Here is a 20,552-nt window from a genome sequence, read left to right as displayed (position 1 = left end):
TGCCTTTCTAGCTAAAGCTGTGCCCCAAAATGAACTACATTACATTACATTAATGGCATTTGGCAGACGCTCTTATCCAGAGCGACGTACAGTTGATTAGACTAAGCAGGAGACAATCCTCCCCTGGAGCAGTGCAGGGTTAAGGGCCTTGCTCAAGGGCCCAACGGCTCTGCGGATCTTATACACCGGGATTAGAACCACCAACTTTGCGTGTCTCAGTCATTTACCTTAACCAGTACGCTACAGGCCGCAGCTAGGCCGGCGAGGATGACCTTGGTTAGAGGAAGCACTGCTCGTCCAGCGGTGACTGGATGATGGGAAAATAATGAGTTTGATGGGTCTGTCACCAGACTTAGCGCTGTGCATTCGATGTCATCTGACCACAAAGCTACACTGAAATACTTTGTAGACATCTCCTTTAGTAGCAGGTTTTAATATCGTATGTTTCTTTGCTTCTGTCTTGTTGTACAAGCCATTTAAGCGGTCTTACTTAAAATGTACTCTGTGAGCAATTTATTAGGTATTTATTAGACTTATTTTTTTAGACTTCTACTGCTGTAGCCTGTCCACTCAGAGTTATGATGCGTTGTGTGTTCAGAGATGCTCCGATGGTTGATGTGAACATTATCTGAAGCTCCTGACCCGTATCTACACGGTTGTATGCATTGCACTGCTGCCACACAATTGGCATGATTTAGATAATCGCATGAATAAGTGGGTGTAATAAAGTAAAAATGCTCCTAATGAAGTGTTTAGAGTGTGTTCCTAATAGAGTGTATGTTTTTACAGATGCGCTAGCTGGTGTGTGTTTGTATTGGCCTCTTTTCCTTGCGGACAGGTGAACACGCTCTGTGGTCTGTTATCTCACGCTCCTGTCGCTGCGCAGGGGCCCGGCATGACTCATGGCCTTCATCCCTCACACACAAGATGGTGCCTGTTGTTATGTCACGGACGCCATGGCAACCGCGGCTGACTCCGGCGCGCAGTGGAAGCGGGAGTGGGGCGGGGCTTGTGGATCGCAGTCTGCCTGGCACCGCCGGGCCGGGAGGAAGTGAGAGACCGCAGGGGCAGCTGTCACAGGGCCTGTCAGGCTCAGGCACAGGAACCGGCACAGACCCGGGTTTGGGCTGGTTCTGTCTCCCTGGGTTTGGGCTGGTTCTGTCTCCCCAGGTTTTGGCTGGTTCTGTCTCCCTGGGTTTGGGCTGGTTCTGTCTCCCTGGGTTTGAACTCGTTCTGTCTCCCTGGGTTTGGGCTGGTTCTGTCTCCCTGGGTTTGGGCTGGTTCTGTCTCCCTGGGTTTGGGCTGGTTCTGTCTCCCTGGGTTTGGGCTGGTTCTGCAGCCCCGGGTTTGAACTCGTTCTGTCTCCCTGGGTTTGGGCTGGTTCTGCAGCCCCGGGTTTGAACTCGTTCTGTCTCCCTGGGTTTGGGCTGGTTCTGTCTCCCCGTGTGCGTGCAGGACTGCGCTGTCAGGCGGAGCTCCGCTGGCATCGTGCCTGAGGACACAGTTTACTCCAGCCCTGCTCCACTGATGCTGATATCACACACAATTCTGCGTAAGCTCAGCTCTGTCCGTTTACACAGTGGTGCCATGTAAAATGAGCTTTATCAGGCTAAATAAGCAGGGACAATTGTAGTTAAGGCCAGAGATTTAATTTTGAATTGACGCTCCCTTTGTATGACACTAATTGAGCCAACTGTAAGAATAAACCATGCATACATAAGCACTCTCTCTCTCACATACTTACTCACACACACACGCGCATGCACAGGCACACGCACACATACACACACATACACACACACACACACATACACACACATACACACACACACACGTACACACACATACACATACACATTCACATACACATACTCACAGACACGCGCACACACACACACACACATACTCACACACACACACACACACACACACACACACACACATACACATACACATTCACATTCACATACACATACACATACACATACACATACACATACTCACAGACACGCACACACACCCTTTCCTAACATGAGTACAGAGTATGCTTTGGTATTCCTGCAGCGGTGTCTATGCAGATAAGTTGAAATAAGAATGTGCAGGGTGCGGGTCTTGAGTTGATCAAATTGAATAATATACAGTATTATCTGTCTTTTCTCACATTCAGGGTCTGAGTGGAATCCTTAAACAGCCGTTTCATTTCAGCTTGGGGAATAAAATATCAGCTGATAAGCCGAATTGTTCAGGGGACCATTAGTAACAGAAAATAAGAGAGACCTCAGAATCAACATTAATATATGCATGTAATAAGCTACAGTGCATTAATATATGTATCATAATGATTATTAGCGAATTAAGAATTAAGACCGCAGACAGTTGTTTTTTTTTTGTTTTTTTTCCTCCTTTGATCATTGCCAGTTCTTCTGTAGTACAGTACAGTAAATTGGGATATAAAATAAATAAATAAATTAGTAAATAGATGATAGATGAGTGCACTTTTTGCGGGCGTTCTTGGCTCAGTGCCGGCAGAAGTAGCCGATTCCTGATGGGAGGTTTACAGAAGTCTGGGTGATGGGACGGTCCAGAGACTGAAAACTGACCCAGCTTGGAATCAGCCGGTTAACACAGCCCCCTGGGGCAGCCTGTAGCCTTTCAGGTACGTGACTAGGACCCGGACGGTTGGTGGTTCAAGCCTCGGTGGAGCCACTATAGGATTTGTGCAGCTGTTGTAATCCCCTGCTTGGTCTAATCAACTGTGTGTCATGTTGGATAAAAGCATCAGCTAAATAACTGTAACCTAGTTCGGTCTAGGTGATGCATACGGTAGGCGTCTGGTGACAATCAGTGTTAGTGGTCCCAGTCCGAAAGGGAGCAGGAAGGAGTCCTCATTGAATGTACAGTACTTATTCATTTCTTTTTTTTTGCTAAAGCTGATAAAGTTGCTAAAATGGTGGCTTTTTCCCCCGGAGATGGCCGTTGGCATTGGAGCTCACAGCTTTGCATGTTGCGCATTGTGGCTCTTTCTTCCCTTAATCACAGGCCAATTGAGCATATTTCAAAGGCGAACAAAATGACAGGGACGTGAATTCCTGTTATGCTGAGCCGAGAGAAAGGAGTCACCCGTACTCTGCCTTTTTGGACGTTTTTTGATTACAGATATGGGGGCTCGGAAGGGGAATTTGTGACACTTATTTTGCGATGTGAAGCTTATCTGACGATTATGAGCCTTATCTTAGAAACTGAAGGAACAGCTGTGCTTGGATTCGCTCGAAGAGCACTGAATTAATTAGATAAGTGAGACTATTATTTATTTATTTTTTTATTTTTTTCACATTTTCATGGATCGGGCCTCTCATTAATGTGTTGTTGTTTTTTTTTAATATATGCAAGACCAGCAGAGTATTCAGCCATCTTGTCAGAGTCTCCGTGCCAATTCCTGCCAAGTTAAAAAGCGTTGGCATTTTTATTTATAAGCACCAAACAGAAGTGTTGAACTAAGAGTTTAGATGAAACCACAACCACAAATTATTCACAGAAGAAAGCGGCCGGGCTGCAGCCGTGGAGAGACTTAATAAAAGCGTATTCTCTGTTCAGCAGCCTCGCCTGAGACTCAGCCTGCCAGACTGGCATCCCTCAAAATGGCTGTTTGATTTCAGTCTTTTAATAAACTTAAATATGCTTTCAGGCATGGACGCAAAACAAAAATCTTTACATTGCTTCTGTACTCCACATTATTACAGCGGGCGCATGAAAGCCAGATAATTTACCCTTTTTGAAATAGTTTAATTTAAAACAACAGAAAACATTCCTTCTAGGTAATTGAGTTTTAATGAACCAGTTAAGTGGTTGCTGAAAATGTATTCCATAATTCTCATACACCACGTAATGGAGGTCTCGGCGCATTATTTGCACAGTAGAAGCCCTTATTCAGCCAGGCTGTACATCGCTTCAGACACTTTGTCTTACCAGATATTTAACCCTACTGAACCATTTTGGGTTCAGGGATTTCGTTTTTAATGTCAGTGCACTACCAGGGACCTTTAGCACACGTTACCAGCTCAGTTTTTATAGACACGTAGGAGTGTTTCATGACTGATAGACTGTGATTAACTAACTCAGTTCTGTGTGTGTGTGTGTGTGCGTGTATGCGTGTATGCGTGTATGCGTGTGTGCGTGTGTGCGTGTGTGCGTGCGTGCATGTGTGTGTGTGCGTGTGTATACTGCAGCGTATACATGTGTGTTTGTGTGCATTTGTTTGCCTGTCCTTGTGTGTGTGTGTGTGTGTATGTATGTTTACATGTGTGTGATTATGTGTGTGTGTGTGTGTCCCTGTGTTTTGTGCACATATGTGTGTATGTGTGTCTGATTATGTGTGTGTGTGTGTGTGTGTGTGTGCGTGCGTGCGTGCGTGCGTCCGTGTGTGTGTCTGATTATGTGTGTGTGTGCATGTGTGTGTGCATACGTGTGTGTGTGTACATGCACATGCTCGTGTGTGTGTGTGTCTTTGCTCTTTGGTCAGCACTGTTGATAAACTGAAGTATGTCTAAGCCCTCAAGTGATAAAAGCCTTTGTGTTGAGGAGGAAAGTCTCCACCGTGACAGTCTGTATTGAAACTGCTTGCACAACCTCTGTGGCATTACAACATTAGCGCTCTGGTATAACAGTGCAGCAGGGTGTGTGCTGCCAAACGTGGCATTTTTATTTACAGTTTGTGTGTTTTATCTGCGCCTGTATCTGTATCTGTATCTGTATATACTGTGTGTGTGTGCGTGTGCGTGTGCGTGTGTGTGTGCGCGCGCGCTTGTGTGTGTGCGAGAGTGTGTCAGAGTATTTGTCCTCCTGTGCATATGTGTATTTCTTTGTTGTGCATTTGCGTGTGCTCTGTATGTGTTGTGCACGCCAGTGAGCAATGAGTCATACTATAGTTGTTCCTATGTGCAAAAGCAGTTATTTTTTTATTAAAATATTTAGTTATTTATTCATTCTTGCCGGAATGTGTTTGGCTCTATTTCCCAGCCTCCCTCTGAGGCCCACCCTACCCTGGCCAGGGCCGGCAGGCGTCTCCCCCCGCACCCCAGACACCCCCGCGGACACACCCAGCTGCAGCGCTGAGTTAGAAGTCTCTTCTTTCTCACAGAGTTCTGCTCTACCTTTCTAATCTGCACTGCCCCAACTTTCTGATCTGCACTTTCTAATCAGCTACTGCTCTACCTTTCTAATCAGCTACTGCTGTACCTTTCTCATCAGCTTCTGCTGTACCTTTCTAATCAGCTACTGCTCTACCTTTCTAATCAGCTACTGCTGTACCTTTCTCATCAGCTGCTGCTGTACCTTTCTAATCAGCTACTGATGTACCTTTCTAATCAGCTACTGCTCTGCCTTTCTCATCAGCTACTGCTGTACCTTTCTCATCAGCTACTGCTGTACCTTTCTAATCAGCTACTGCTGTACCTTTCTAATCAGCTACTGCTGTACCTTTCTAATCAGCTACTGCTGTACCTTTCTAATCAGCTACTGCTGTACCTTTCTCATCAGCTACTGCTCTGCCTTTCTCATCAGCTACTGCTGTACCTTTCTAATCAGCTGCTGCTGTACCTTTCTAATCAGCTACTGCTGTACCTTTCTAATCAGCTACTGCTGTACCTTTCTAATCAGCTACTGCTGTACCTTTCTAATCAGCTACTGCTGTACCTTTCTAATCAGCTACTGCTGTACCTTTCTCTCTCTACCTCCCTGCGTAGGCGTGTCCCGCAGCCTCTGGTTCCGTTCGCCTGTTTCAGGTTCTATTTAAAGCACCGTGTTCACAGGTTCCACCCTCACACCGTCAGCTGCTGTCACCCTCTCCCCTGCAGAAAAACTGCACCGCACGGAGACAAGCTTCTGCATCTCCCCGCTTCCCTTTTTAAACCTTTCTGACTGAGACACTGCTGTCAGCTAACAAAACAACCCAGGGAAAGAGACATTATCGGGCTAGTGTTAAGGAATCTTGTCTTGTTTGTAGATCGCAAGCCTTTTTAAAGTTCGCTATCAATATATTCTCTATCAAAATGAAAACAGTGATGGAAATGCTGAGCGAGAAGGTTTTTGTTTGTCGGTTTGAACAGAACCCTGTGCAGCAGGGTTTCTTGAGGGAGGATATTTGAAATGTCCAGAACAGGTCAGGGGTGTTGTGCTTGCGTGAACGGCTGGTATGATTGGAATTCTCTCCTCTCTCCTCGGCGAAAGTCTATCTTTAATCGTGCCATATTCTTCCCAGCTGCTGGAGGTTAACTCCCACACAGTGCAGACTGCTAATATGCATCTTACTTCAGGCAGGCAAAGGCAGTGGGGTGACCTGGATATGACTGTGGGGAAAGAACATTGGAGTCACTGTTTGTTTCAAAGTTAGGAAATTAGAAAAGATAAAATAAGATCAGAGTTAGAAAAAAAGAAAAACGTAGCGCCGCCCACACCCCCACCCATCTCCTACCCCATTTCTGTGCTGGATGAATCTCAGCGTGTTTCGCTTCTCTATAAATAGCTTCTTTACCCTCAATTTAGAAAGACATATGTTAGCATTGGCTCCTGACGGAAAGGTTGCTGCGATATCAAAGTCCAGCTGCGCCATCTAGTGGCAGGTGGCGGGCATTGCGCCACACTCGTCCTGAAAGAGTCAGGCTTTGGTAATCAGGTTGCCGTATGAAAACGCACGAAACAGCCGCAGCGATGCCTGTGAGCTGCCGTTAAACCAGCCGCTTAAACAAAAGAACGGAGCCATCCTGTTGGATCCTTTTCCCGTTTTTCTCAAAGTTTAGGAGGGAGGGGAGAGGGAGGGAGGGAGGAGATTTTTTTTTTTTTTTCTTCAACGAGAGGAGCTGGGGACGGAGGGAACTGAGCATGCTCAGAGCGTGGTCGGAGCCTGGGAAATGTCTGCTCGTTAGACGGGCGTTGAGAGGCAGCTGCGCGCGGGGGAGAGAGGCGGCGGTGGCGGCGGAACGTGCCGGAAGGACGAGCTGAGCGCTGCGTTCGGGGCTGAGAGCGCCGGACCGGGCAGAGCCGTCCGCCCCAGGGATGCTCCTCACCCTCCTCTTCTATCTGCGTCTGAAAGGTACGCGGCCACTCCCGATTCACCGCCGCGCGGGGAAACCGCGAGCCTCGCTCCCGTCTTACCGCCGAGCGAGGGGCGGGGGGGGGGTGTGGAGGGGCTTCCAGAGACAGGTGGGCTTGTCCCCCCTCCATCCCCCTCCATCCCCCTCCATCCCCCGCTCCTCCCCCCACGGAATCTCTGCGCAGGGCTGGGTGACAGTAGCACGAGGCTGCCCCTCTCCTGCATTGTTAGCGATGGTGTCTGCGCTACGACAGCCCTTATTGTACTTTCCTAACCACTGCGTTCCGGGCCTCGCCGTTACGTGAGAGAGGGCGCATCAGCTTTTGTCTGTAAACATCTGCGGACGTGTGTGTCAGTACTGGCGCTGGTTCTGAGCCTGCTCTTATTGTACTTCCCTGAGCCTGTGTTCTGGTCATCGGCGTCACTGTAAATGAGAAACACTGTATCGGCTTTGTCTGAGCGGATATCTGTGTCAGTGCACTGCCTTGTCAGTACACCCCGCCGTGTCGGTACTCTACGGTCGCTGGGTCTGTAGCCTGCAGGTAGCCTTGAGCCCACCTGTTCCAGACTGTGTGACAGGACAGGTATCGGTGTGCTTTTGTCAGCGAGCCCGTTGTTAGATCATTCCTGAGGTGTCTGTGTTCGGCACACAGTCCCAGACACGGAGAGCACAGAGTCTTCATTCAGACCCGCGTGTGAGAGAGCTTAGTCTGTGACTCACTGTTTCACCGATGCCGGGATGGCAGTTTCCTCCTGACGTCTGTGATGGCGGTGGATGGAGCCGGCTCTCCGTGGCTGTCCTGTGGCAAAGGCAAACTGCTTCTCCTGTGCATTTTTACCCTGCAAGTTTAGTTACCCCGTTACTGCACAACTGCTTTCCGCCATGGCTGTCTCCCGCCATGCTCCGTGTGCGACATTAAATGTCATTTATCAGCGGATTTTGAATTCATCCTTTGAAGTGATTCCTGTGATATACGGATATTATCTGGGTCACCCTTCATGTTTTATTTATTTCTGCGTTCGCTGTGCTTTCTGCAGTTGTCCTGGCGCTCTCGCCACACCCCTCTCTGCTCTTGCTATTGATTAGGCGGTCCCAGGAGGCCGGCCCTGTTAAGCTGGGCTTGTGTGTTACCAGTCAAAGCGTGCCTTCAGCCTGACCGGTAAATGCACATCCAGCAGTAACTTTTGCTACTTATAGGGCGTACCTGCAGCCATTGTTGTTCTGGTTGCTGCTTTTAAAAATGCTTCTTGGTGAGACATGTGGCGCGCAGGAGGGCATATACGACTCCCTGTGCGCGCACGGGTCCCGCCCCCAACCTGGCAGCCCTGCCAACTGTTAGTCGCTTCTCTGTCTGTCACTCTCTTTGCGTTCTACCTGTCTTGTTTAAAATAAAAATATGTGGCTCTTCTTTTAAACATTTTTTTTAAAGAAAATGTCTTTCTCCGCCTTGTCCTTGTAGTTTCCTCAATGGAAATGAGGCCGATGTTTTATTTTTTTATTTTTTTTTGCATCTCTGGCACCGGTTCCGGAGAAAGCCCTTTAAGGCGGCCGACTGTGCTTCCATTTCGGGCCCCGGCTGCACAAAGCAGAGTTATGCCCCCGTGAACACCGCTACTCTCCAGACGTGCTCAGAGCCCGCTTCTGTGTGCCTCATCGCAGAGAGCGTCTTTCCCAGAGGCCTCGAGTCCTGTCCAGTCCAGCCGCTTGGCTTGCCAGTCTGAGTGCTACACGCGTGTTTGTGTGGGCGTATATGTGTATGTGTATGTGTGTGTGTGTGTGTGTTTGTGTGTGTTTGTGTACAAGTGTGCGTGTGCGCGTGCGCGCGCGCGTGTGTGTGTGCGTGTGCGTGCGTTTTGCGCTCACATAGAGCGTGACACTCCTCTGGCCAGCGGGGCAGAGAAAGCTGAAAGCTGGCCGGTGGGATTATGTTGTCGGGCGGTGCCCGGCGAGGCTGTAAAATAGATTTAAAGACACACGCGGGGGGGGGGGAGGGGGGATCACACACAACAGCAGGCGGAGACAACAAAGCACTAGTTGTTTGTTTTGCTCGTTACCCAGGTGCGGCTAATTACATTTTGTATTTCTTTCAGTTCAACGGGACATTGAGTGTGGCTGTCTAATGAGGGCTGAGAAAATGTCCTCCCAAATGAACATCACAGAGTGTGACGGAGCCATCCCACAAGCCCCCTGCAGAGACCAGTGCTGGTGTCTGTTTACACTCGCAGCGAAAAATTGTCAAACAGGCTTTTTTTTTTGCTTTTTTTTTGGGCCAAGTTCTCTGTAGTCACGCTCTTATCTTGCTGTTGGTTCCTCCCAAAAGCACCACACTGGAGCATTCTGGGAACCAAAAGGGAACGCGGACCCTAGCTCTATCCCTCGCTCTGCTTATGTAAGCTGAGAGAGCTGTTCCTCCTCGTGTCCGTTAGCGTGGAGAGGACCGCGTCTTCCCACACTGGACGCGTGCAGGATGCTAACGTTAGCGGCTGCGTGTTTTGCTCTCACGTTACAGCGTGTTCGTTTAGCACATGCTCCTGCCTCCAGCAGAGCATGCAGCAAGGATAGACAAACCCGAGTCGATACGCCAGCCAGTTCAGACAAAGTGCCATTGTATATATAGCAATGCTATCATAAGCATAGTATTGTAAGTGTGTCTTGCATAAGTGCCATTGTTTGGGGAAACGGCTACAGGGAGGACTATAATTGTCAGGCTGATGTGTGTTTTCGTTACGTAAGAGAGAGGCTTTCAACATCCAAACGCGCACGTTAAGACATTCTCAGAGCTGAGCCCCATCATACGCAAGCTTTCTTAATCAGAAGACCTGGACTTCCAACCAAAGTGCTTTCGGTGTAACCTACAGTCGCTGATTGGCCTGGTCATCTCTGTTCAGGGTGTCTGCCACGTACAGTATTAGAGACCTTCTCTGGCTGATGGATTAGAAAATGGCTCCCAGTTAATTACTGGACTCCCTTAATCTTGCAAATGAAGGTCAGAGAGGGAGGGGCGGGGCCTTGCTGTCAGTCAGACGCCGTGACTCTGCGTCGATGAAAGCAAGGTGGGCGGCCTTTGTGTTTCGCGCAGCCATTGAAGAGGGGCCACCCTCTCATTGATCCCTCCAATCACAGCCGCTTAATGAGGAACAGCCATTACATAAGACACCGCAGTTCTAGTTACGCTCTGCCTGGGTCAGACGACGGTGGCGGCGTGCGCGTTAAGCGGTGTGGGAACGGAGATGGCCCATAAAAGTTTTCTTGGGAAGTTTTTTTTTTTTTTTTTTTCAGACGGAGCGATGCGTTTCCGCCCCCAGGGCACTGCCTCTTAGATTTCCTTCTTCAAAGAGAAGGACGGAGTGGGAAGAGGGGGAATGTGGAAATGTGATTAGACGTGGGCTGTCATCTTCGGTTCCGGACCGAGGTGACTCGTTAACGGGCTTTTCAGCCGTGATGTTGTCCGTTTCGAATTTCAAGTCCTGCGAGCTACGGTGCATGCAGTACGTAATGCCTCATGGTGTAAAAGCCGCAGCGGCGTTTTGAGAAGTCAGAACCATTTATAATGTACATACATACAAGTGGAGACTTTATTCAGAGTATCAGATTTCTTGCGGTAGTGTTGCAATCATGAGGGACTGACTTAAGGCTTTGGGTGAAAATTGGGGTCACATTGACTTGGCCTGCTTCCTGTGTTATTTTTGTCCCAGCTCACAGACAGGGAGCCTGGGCTCTTAGTGTTCCTCTGCCTCTGTGTGCCGCAGGACCTCGGGAACCCAAAATGAGGGGTGGACAGCAGTTGATGTTGGTTGGTGACTCCTGTCCATCCTGCTGTATAGGCTACTGTGGTAGCACTGGAGTACTGGTCTGACTGGGCCTTTTGTCTCTGCGGTGCTGGGCCTAGTCATCCCTACAAGCTGTAGTCTGCATCTAGGGCAGCCTGTAGCGTAGTGGTTAAGGTATGGGACCCGCAAGGTCGGTGGTACATGCCTGGGACCCGCATGGTCGGTGGTACATGCCTGGGACCTGCAAGGTCGGTGGTTGAATCCCTGGTCTAGCCGAAATAAGATCCGCACAGTCGTTGGGCCCTTGAACAAGGTCCTGCATTGCTCCAGGGGAGGAATAGTCTAATCAACTGTAAGTCGCTTTGGATAAAAGTGTTGGCCAAATGACATGTAAATGTAGACAAGATCTTAAAAATGGAATTATCACAAAGTTTACTGGTTAAAAAGCCTGATGCCATAATCTGGAGTAAAGCAATGGTAGCTTTACTTAAATGCTTTATACCACACGGTAGGCAAGATCTTGGTGAAGATCTTCATGGAAAAATGTTTTTCGCTTTACTGGTCTAGCCATTTGAGAAAACATTTTAGAGGGCCTCTTAGCCGGCATAACTTGGACGAATCGGAATTGAACAACCAGAATGATGTGAAGTTGGCAACAATTTGAATAAAACCAATACGGAATCCCTTTTGGGGTTATTTTGGAAACGGTAGTGAGCGGCAATTTCTTTCACGCCATTTTGCTTCTGATTTGACTGGAGAATTCCCTTCAAGAAGTCCTTCAGGGCACTAGCAGCTCTAAAGTTTTTTGGACACCAAAAATCAACAAACGTTTGAGTAAATAACAACCGATTAACATTTAACATTTCACAGTGAGTTTTTCCGATAATAAAAATGTGTATTAATGACTTCAATGTGGCTCGATATTCTATAATGACCCCATTTATTTCAGCGCAGCGTTAAGTGCAGGGACGAACACTCAAATTAGCATAATCATTTCTTGCTTTTAAGAAAAAAAAGAAAAAAAAGAAGTGACATTGTTGTACTCTCAGTGCACTTTTGAAACAATTGAATAGTTTCACCTATTCTAATTTCTTATATTGCCTTCTTAAATGACCTGTTAAATTGAGCTCAGACTCCCAATTTTGTTTCATGTGTGTCCGTGGAACGCCCATTGAGATTACTCTGCGGGCTGAACGTTCCTACCCACAATCCTCCCTCCCTACCTCTCGCTGGCCGAACGCCAATTCTTGAGTGAACAGGACCCTCCCCCACCCCCCCCCCACCCCCCCTTCACCACCCGGCTCTTGTCAGACCGATGGAGTTGTTCTGAGCCTGCGTGCCCTTGCCCCCCCCCGTGCGATCTCACCTTTTCCCGTGATTGGCTGACTCACAGATGGTGGCGATGTTGACCCTGGTCCGGTGGAACCCACACACAGTGTGTGGATCACGGTGCAGCTCTCTCCCCCACACCTAGGCCCGTTACATCATCGCAGCCGTTGGCAGCTGTTCTGGGGGGCGGGGGGGGGGGGGGAGATGTGAAGGGGCTGCTGGCATTCGGTCAAGTCTTTCAAGGCCGCAAAGTGTGATGTGCTCTCTCTCTCTCTATCTCTCTCTCTCTCTATCTCTATCTTTCTCCCCCTCTGTCTCTCTCTTTCACTCTCCCTCTCTATCTATCTCTCTGTTTCTCTCTCTCTCTCCCCCTCCCTCCCTCTCTCTGTGTTTAATATGCCTTTTTTTTTTACCGTTTGACATCTCAATGGATCGTTCTTTATAATTTATGTGATGAAATTAGATTCTGTGAAATTGGGGATGACTCACTGTTTAAAGAGTTTGGAACATACTGTCGACGGTATAAACAATCCAGCTTATTTGAAGTGAGAAACTTTTTTCAAATTAAAAAAATTGTTTAATGCTTCTATTCATTTGCATCAGAGGCATCTAAAATATCAAGTCGGCAGCTTTGCATCAATCCTTGGCCAAATTAGCCTGTATTCACAAATTCTAAAAGATCTGGTTTTCTTATTTCTTTTTAGATGCTGTAGATCTGTAACAAATCCCAGACTCAAAGCACTTCAGCTTTCAGCTCGCATCCCATAGACTTTGCAGTAGTTACACTGTCGCGCTGGTTGTGCCGGCCCTATCCCACAATCCCGTGGTGCAGATTCTCCCCCACACCGTGTACCACGGTCTCAGCGGGGTTTTGCCGGCCAGACGTGGGCTGGGACTGTTGTGTTTATCGTCTTCCTGCTAGTCAGCGCAACAATGTATGGAAGTGAGTCAGTGCCACGACGGTGCCCTGCCCTCCGCAGAACAAGCAGCCCGGTCCGGTGTGTCCTCTCAGATAACGCGGGACCACGCACAGCCCCTGTGGAGCAGACATGGCTGGATACTTCACCCCGCTCCACGGTTCTCCAGGTAGCGGTATTTTGCCTCTCTTGTGAAAGCGTGTCATTTTGCGAGCGTCCGTTCCCCGTCCCTCGTCTTCCTCAGCCGGCACCGGGCTGAAGAAAGCGGTGGATGAAGCTTTTATTTCTCTCAGGAGATTGGTCTGAGAGGCCTTGGTGTTACGGAGAAGCGGGGGATTCAAAGCATTGGTCAGCAGAATGGTGTTTCTCAACCTTGCTCAGAACCCACTCGCCTGAAGGTTTTTATTGCAGCCAGGAACTCACACCCCTGATTTAACTAATCCAAGGCATTTCTGGTTTTTGATTGGTTCAATTATAAAATCACATGTGTGAGTTTCTGGTTACAACAAAGACCTTCTGACAAGTGGGTCCCAAGGACTGGAGTTAAGAAACTCTGAACAATGTAGCATTGCTTTTAGGTACTGTGGCATATGACTGAACGTAGCAGCATTATGCAGACTGTGCTTTTGAGTTTACAGGCAGTAAGGGCCAGTAACGTAAAATCCTGTACAGTATTTTGACATCTTGAAACAACAATTTCTGTTACTGTTTTTTTTTTTGCAAACCAGCAACCCTCCTGTCAATTTATCATTTCCACCTAAATGATTGGAGTAGTTTTTGGGGGTCTAGTGCTGAGGCCTGTCTGCAGTCTACAGAAGATGGAGCTCTTTAGCTTCCACAGATACACTAGACTCCTCCATCAGAGTGCTATTGATCTGAGAATGGAGACGCGTTGTGGCTTTTCCCTCCCGCCCTGGAGCCTGTAAAATGTTATGCGTGCTCTCCCCACTCACCTCTGTGGAGAGCTGAAACCCACTCTCTGACAGACTGCGTCTCTCTGACCCCGTGCATTACTGTACCTGACTCCATGCATTAAGCCTGGCGCTGGATTCCCGTAAAACTCGGCCGCAAATCAAACATTGTTTCCACTCCGATTACAGCGGGATGATTTTGGTTAGCGGGGCAAGTTTTTGTTTTGTTTGTTTCTTCTTCGTTGTGGATCCTATCATTTTCATGCGAGAGGCGAATTAAATTTACTGTTCTGTACTCTACTGTACTGTACTGTACTGTACTGTACCACAGGCTGTTGTTCAGCTGCGCGGTTTGTGTTGAGAGTTTTTCCTCTCAAGTCTCTTCTTGTGTTAGTTACTGATGCACGATCCGACTCGCCCTCAGGCATTTTCATTGGCTTGCGTGTCTAATGGGAGGCAGTTGTGTACATTGGGAAATCAGTTCACGTACCTCGACGCCCTCCGCTCCCGTAATCTTTCAGCTCATTGCGCACTTGTTGATGAAGGCTGGGGTTCTTCTCTGGTAGTCATAGTAGCAGCAGGAATAAACTGTTATTCAGTCTTTGATGAGAAAGGATTGGATGGCCATTTTGATTATGTCACTGTCGCCCTGTAGAGATGGGAGTGTCACCGTAACGGTGTCTCCTCGTGCAACAGCGACCCCTGCTGGTTCGATCTGGAACCTGCAGATTTGCCTGTTGTGCTGCGAATTTACAATCTTCCTGTGACTCATGTCTGTGTGAGCTCTACTTGCGAACTGAGGGGCGATAAGAAGTGGCAGCTAGCGTCACCTGCTTCGCTGGAGAGCTCAGAGCTGTCTACGCTCCCCCAAAACTGCCAGTGAAGGTCACAGCGTGAGCGTGACTGGCCATTTCAAACAACGGGTTGATGAAGGGAAGTGACGTCAGCCATTTTGTAATTTCACCACACCAAATTATAACAGTCTTAAATGCGTAACTCCGTGTCGCTCCAAACAGAAAGTAAACATGACTCATCGCGAAGTGACTCGATCTGGCTCAGGTGGCTCAGGTGTCGAGCGTGTCCCTCTCGCCGTGGGGCGCGTCTCACCGAAACGCCGACGTGCTCCTTCCGGGCCCGCCTGCAACGTGACACGCCGATTGGCGCACGGATGCTGCAGCGCGGCTCCAGTGGCATGCGGCCGGCAGCTACGCCGTTGTACGGGCGGGGGGGGGAGAGAATAACATTGTGTGGAAATTTGGGGTATCCATGGAAACTGAGCTCCTTGATTTGTTCCCGCTACTGACAGTGGGGCCACAAGTTAACAGGATTAGACAGCGCTCAGTACGTGGCCAGAGCCCAGAGCGAGGCCTTTTCTCCCTTTAATTAGCCCGTCTTTGCTCTTGGAGGAAGGACGCTGCTCTCCGGCTTGTGTTTAGCTGAGGTAAATACCCCGGGATCAAAACACCCCCATCAGTCAACGGGGACGTGAAGACGATGCTTCTAATTAACACCGGCGCGGAATCGATGGACCTTTCTGCCCAGGCACGGGCTGCTGGGCGGGGGGGAACAGGCACGTAACGCACTGGGGCAGTGTCACTCTCTCAGTGTCGGGGGAGTGGCGGTTGGGAGATTGTCCTCTCGGCTTTAAAGGGAACGCTGTGCATTTCTCGCGTACTGCATTTGGAGAATCAAAGATATTTGTAAAACTTGAAAAAAAACAAAAAAAAACAAAGCCTTTAAAATCAACCACGAGAAAAGACTTGTGTATTTTTAAAGCACAAGTGGACATAGTGGCTAGCCTTCCCCATTACGTTTCCCAACTGACAGGCACGTATATAGGCAATGCCATTGAAACACAAACGGATGGGGTTCAATGAATTCAATTAAGAGCCGGTGAAGGGCTACTCTTAACCAAGTAACATTGTCCTCCAAACCCTACCACAGCCCCTCCAACTTTTGAAACGAGAGCTATGCCTCTGTAAGAACAACAATGCAGAAAGTGGTCCACATTGATAATTGTCAGTGTGACAATAGGACGTTTTAATGCAGCCCAATTCCTGGTATTGTGGCTTTTTCTGAGTCACACAGTAAATTACTCGAATATGAATCAGTCGGCATCTCTCAGATTGATGTCCTGGGTTGTGTACTTGTTTTTATTTGTATGTAAATGCATCTCTTCAGTACCTGCAGGGATTGAGCTGTGGTGCGATGAGTACACAAACTAAACGCTGTTGCGTAGAGACAGAGCAGTGGTCTGTTTTCTTGCTAATACATTACAGCTGCTTACAACTGTACCTTAGGGCTAAAGATCGTTCTGGAATATATGTGGCTTCGTGGGGGCTGTAAGATAGGACGTTAGTGTTTCTCATGCCGTGCTCCCCGCTGTTAACCGCTGTAGATTCGCGTGTGCGACAGAAGCACAGGAATACACCAGACAGTGTCAAGGTAATCCGCTTCATGCCAGGTTAATGCCCTCCGTTTGCCGTCCGTGTAATGGGAGATGTTTACACATTTTATTCAGTGTGTTTTCTTTCTTTCTTTATTTCTTTATTTCGGAGGAGTATGTGCCTACGCGCAGAATTCCTTCATTATCCCTGCCAGGTCTCCAGTGGGGCCCGGTTGCCATGGTAACAGCGGAGACGGAGCCTGCACCTGCCACGCCCTTCAGACTCGACGAGAGAGAGAGAGAGAGTGAGGGGGGCGGTGTGTGAGAGAGAGAGGGGGGGTGTGCAAGAGGGAGAGGAAGAGAGAGTGATAGGGAGGCGGGAGAGGGAGAAAGAGAAATAGAAAGAGAGGGTGTTTGTGAGAGGGAGAGAGAGTGATAGGGAGAGAGGGGGAGGGAGAGAGAGGGGGTGTGCAAGAGGGAGAGTGATAGGGAGGGAGGGAGAGAGAAGGGGTGTGGGAGAGAGAGTGATAGGGAGAGAGAGAAGAGGGAAAGAGGGTGTTCGAGAGTGAGAGGGAGGAGAGAGAGATATATATAGAGAGAGGGAGAGAGTGAGAGGGAGAGATATAGAGAGAAAGAGAAAGAGAGAGAGAAATAGGGTAAAGCGACGAGTAAAGCCAATTAATGGCGGTATCAGGCTCGGAGGGGCCCGCAGTTTAGCAGCAGCTGTGCGGGGTGTGCTCACCTGCTGGATGAGATTAGTCCCACACTATTTTACACACACACACACACTCTCACACACACTCACACACACACACTCTCACACACACAAACACACACACACACACACACACACACTCTCACACACACTCACACACACACACTCTCACACACACACACACACACACACTCACACACACACACACACACACACACACTCTCACACACACTCACACACACACACTCTCTCACACACACACACACACACACACTCACACACACACTCACACACACACACTCTCACACACACACTCACACACACACACTCTCACACACACACACTCTCACACACACACTCTCACACACACACACACACACACACACACACACACACACACACACTCACACACACACACACACTCACACACACACACACACACACACTCACACACACACACACACACACACTCTCACACACACACACACACTCACACACACTCACTCACACACACACACACACACACACACACTCACACACACTCACTCACTCACTCACTCACACACACACACAAACACACACACACACACACTCACACACACACACTCACACACACACACACACACTCACACACACACTCACACACACACACTCACACTCACACTCACACACACACTCACACACACACACACACACACACACACACACACACACACACACAGTGTGGCCCAGTCCTCTACCTGCTCTGTTATAATCTCTGTTCTCTATCATTTCGGCTCTGTTTCCTGTCAACTTAACCCGCCGCTCACAAAGGGTGGAAGAACTTTAAAGTTTAAAGTTGAAGACTCTGCATTTAGACATTTTCTCTACCCGCTTGCATCAGCCTGGCGTCAGCAGGCCGCCTGACATACGCTGGCCCAGTCAGCGCTGACCCCAGCCACTCAGAGTCCCTCCAACCTGTCTCCCCGGCGGGAAATGCTAGTCATTAGGGCCACATTATGCTATTTTAACAGGGTGCACCAGCAGCAAGGCACCTTATTTGTGTCAGTCTGTCAACTGTGTGCCTGAAATGTGTGAGCAGGCTACCTGCCTGAAATGTGTGAGCAGGTGTGTACAGTATGTGTGCGCGTGTGTGTGTCAACAGTGTGTGTGTGTGTGTGTGTACAGTGTATGTGTGCGGGTGAGCATAATGTTCCAGGGTCCACTTGATTTAAACTACCTAAAACTAAATGTTCCTTTTTATGCTGTGCTTTGCATGTTAATTTCATGCATAATCGGTTCTTTTTAATGAGTATTAACCTTCTACATTATACGTTAAATCATTTGTAATTAATTCAATTTGTTAAATGTTTTAAGTTTCTCAGTCCTGCTTGCCAAACACAGCTTTTCCGACTGAACATGAATGTATCATAGTTAAAATTATAGTGAGATAGATAGATAGATAGAGAGAGAGAGAGAGAGAGAGAGAGAGGAGTGCAGTGCAGTGGGGGGATGTGCATCTGTGTGTGCGTGTACAAGTGTATATATTTATGTCTGTGTATGAATGTGTGTATTTGGCTGAGTATGTGTGCGCATGTGTGTGTGTTTGTGAGTGCACGTGCATGTCTGTGCATGTGTGTGTGTGTGTCTGTCTGTCTGTGTGTGCGTGTGTGTGTGTGTGTCTGTCTGTCTGTATGTGTGTGTGTGCATGTGTGTGTGTCTGTCTGTATATATGTGTGTGCGTGTGTGCGTGTGTGCGTGTGTGTGTGTGTGTGTGTGTGACTGTGTGAACCCTCACCACAGAATAAGGAGCAGATTGCTCACGAACGATGTGTCTGCATGTGTGTGTGTATGTGTGTGTGTGTGTGTGTGTGTGTCTGTATGTTCTGAGGTTCTCATTATCAGCTTGACCATCTCTGCATGCTTTTATGAATTTATTTGCTGCCGCATGATTGGCTGGTTAAATAGTTGCATTAACAAGCTGGTGTACAGGTCTACTTAATACAGTGATCACTGAGTGTATATTAAGTAACTAAAATTAGCAGGACTCAAACAAACTGTCTAGCTTGTGTTATGTCTTTAAGGCCTGCAGGGTAGCTGATAAACTGAATGATAGCCTCTAAACTGCAGGACCAGAGGCAGCCCTTTTTTGATGGTGGAGGGAGGATGTTATGATGTTTTTTTTAAGATCCAGATCCTCAGGGGTGCCAGTGTGACTCCCATGTTCTTCCAGAGCGTCATACACATCCGTACTCATCCGTACTCATCCGTACACATCCGTACTAATCCGTACACATCCGTACACATCCGTACACATCCGTACTCATCCGTACACATCCGTACTCATCCGTACACATCCGTAATCATCCGTACACATCCGTACTCATCCGTACTCATCCGTACACATCCATACCATCCGTATACATCCGTACTCATCCGTACACATCTGTACTCATCTGTACTCATCTGTACTCATCCATACACATCCATACCATCCGTACACATCCGTACTCATCCGTACTCATCCGTACACATCCGTACACATCCTTACTCATCAGTACACATCCGTACTCATCCGTACTCATCCGTACACATCCTTACACAGTGTACACATTCTTACACGGCTGTACACATCCGTACACATCCAGCATGTGTGACACGCAGAGATTGGCAGGGATGCAGTTACGTTTTCCTCAGAAAGAAGGGGCTGGAATGCACAGCCCGTTCACGTGGATATACTCTGGCTGCTTAGTCTCTGGGGTGACATTGGCTCAGGCGGTAAGGGCAGTTGTAGGGTTGCCGGTTCAATCCCCCTGCCCGGGGTGTGTCAAAGTGTCCCTGAGCAAGACACCCAAATGCTCCTGATGGGCTGGTTGGTGCCTTGCATGGCATGGCATGGCATGGCATGGCGGACAATCACCGTGAGTGTGTGTATGAACAGGTGAATGAGAAGCATCAGTTGTACAGCGCTAACCAATGCTAATGCCATTTACCATTTACCATAGTCATCTGTAGTGCGGTGCTGTGGTGGCCTGGTGCTGACCGAAACCACCGTGGCTTTTTTTACCCAGCGGAGTGTTCCTGTGTGTGTGTGTGTGTGTGTGTGTGTGTGTGTGTGTGTGTGTGTGTGTGTGTGCGTGTGCGTGTGTGTGTGTGGCAACAGAATGTCCTCCCTCCATCATCAAAAATGGCGACCGATGACCCTGCAGTTTAGCTGCCATCGTTCAGTATATCAGCTACGCTGCAGGATTTAGAAGGTCATTAGACGGTTTATTTGCTCATTTTTAGTTGCTCAATATAGATTCCTGCACATAGGGTTTCACGGCTGAATCACACCCACATAATCTCGTCCCACTACTGCAGTACATCCAGGTCCCATGTGTTGGATGCAGCTATAATACTTTGCCCTTCACAGCAGCAACTTTGAGGAGTTCTTCATCGTTATCCGTCAGTGTTA

The 20,552-nt window shown here is 48.4% G+C and overlaps 1 protein-coding gene across 7 annotated transcripts in view; it reads left to right on the top strand.

Moving 5' to 3' along the window:
- prkcz (protein kinase C, zeta) overlaps nucleotides 1-20,552 on the top strand; it is a 155,948-nt gene that overhangs the window by 76,891 nt on the left and 58,505 nt on the right. The window contains exon 1 of one of the 7 annotated variants that reach the window (XM_061258553.1): nucleotides 6,998-7,087. The exons of 5 other annotated variants lie outside the window; for them this stretch is intronic. In XM_061258553.1, coding sequence (XP_061114537.1) covers nucleotides 7,051-7,087 — 37 coding nt within the window. In that variant the 5' untranslated portion in view covers nucleotides 6,998-7,050. Of the gene's footprint in view, nucleotides 1-6,997; nucleotides 7,088-13,219; nucleotides 13,274-20,552 lie in introns of those variants that run through there. One more of the 7 variants, XM_061258554.1, reaches the window with a different exon arrangement.

This window comes from Conger conger, chromosome 10, assembly GCF_963514075.1.
Source record: "Conger conger chromosome 10, fConCon1.1, whole genome shotgun sequence".
Taxonomy (NCBI): domain Eukaryota; kingdom Metazoa; phylum Chordata; class Actinopteri; order Anguilliformes; family Congridae; genus Conger; species Conger conger.
Note: the sequence above shows the minus strand (reverse complement) of the source record. Positions and strands in the feature narration are given on the sequence as shown.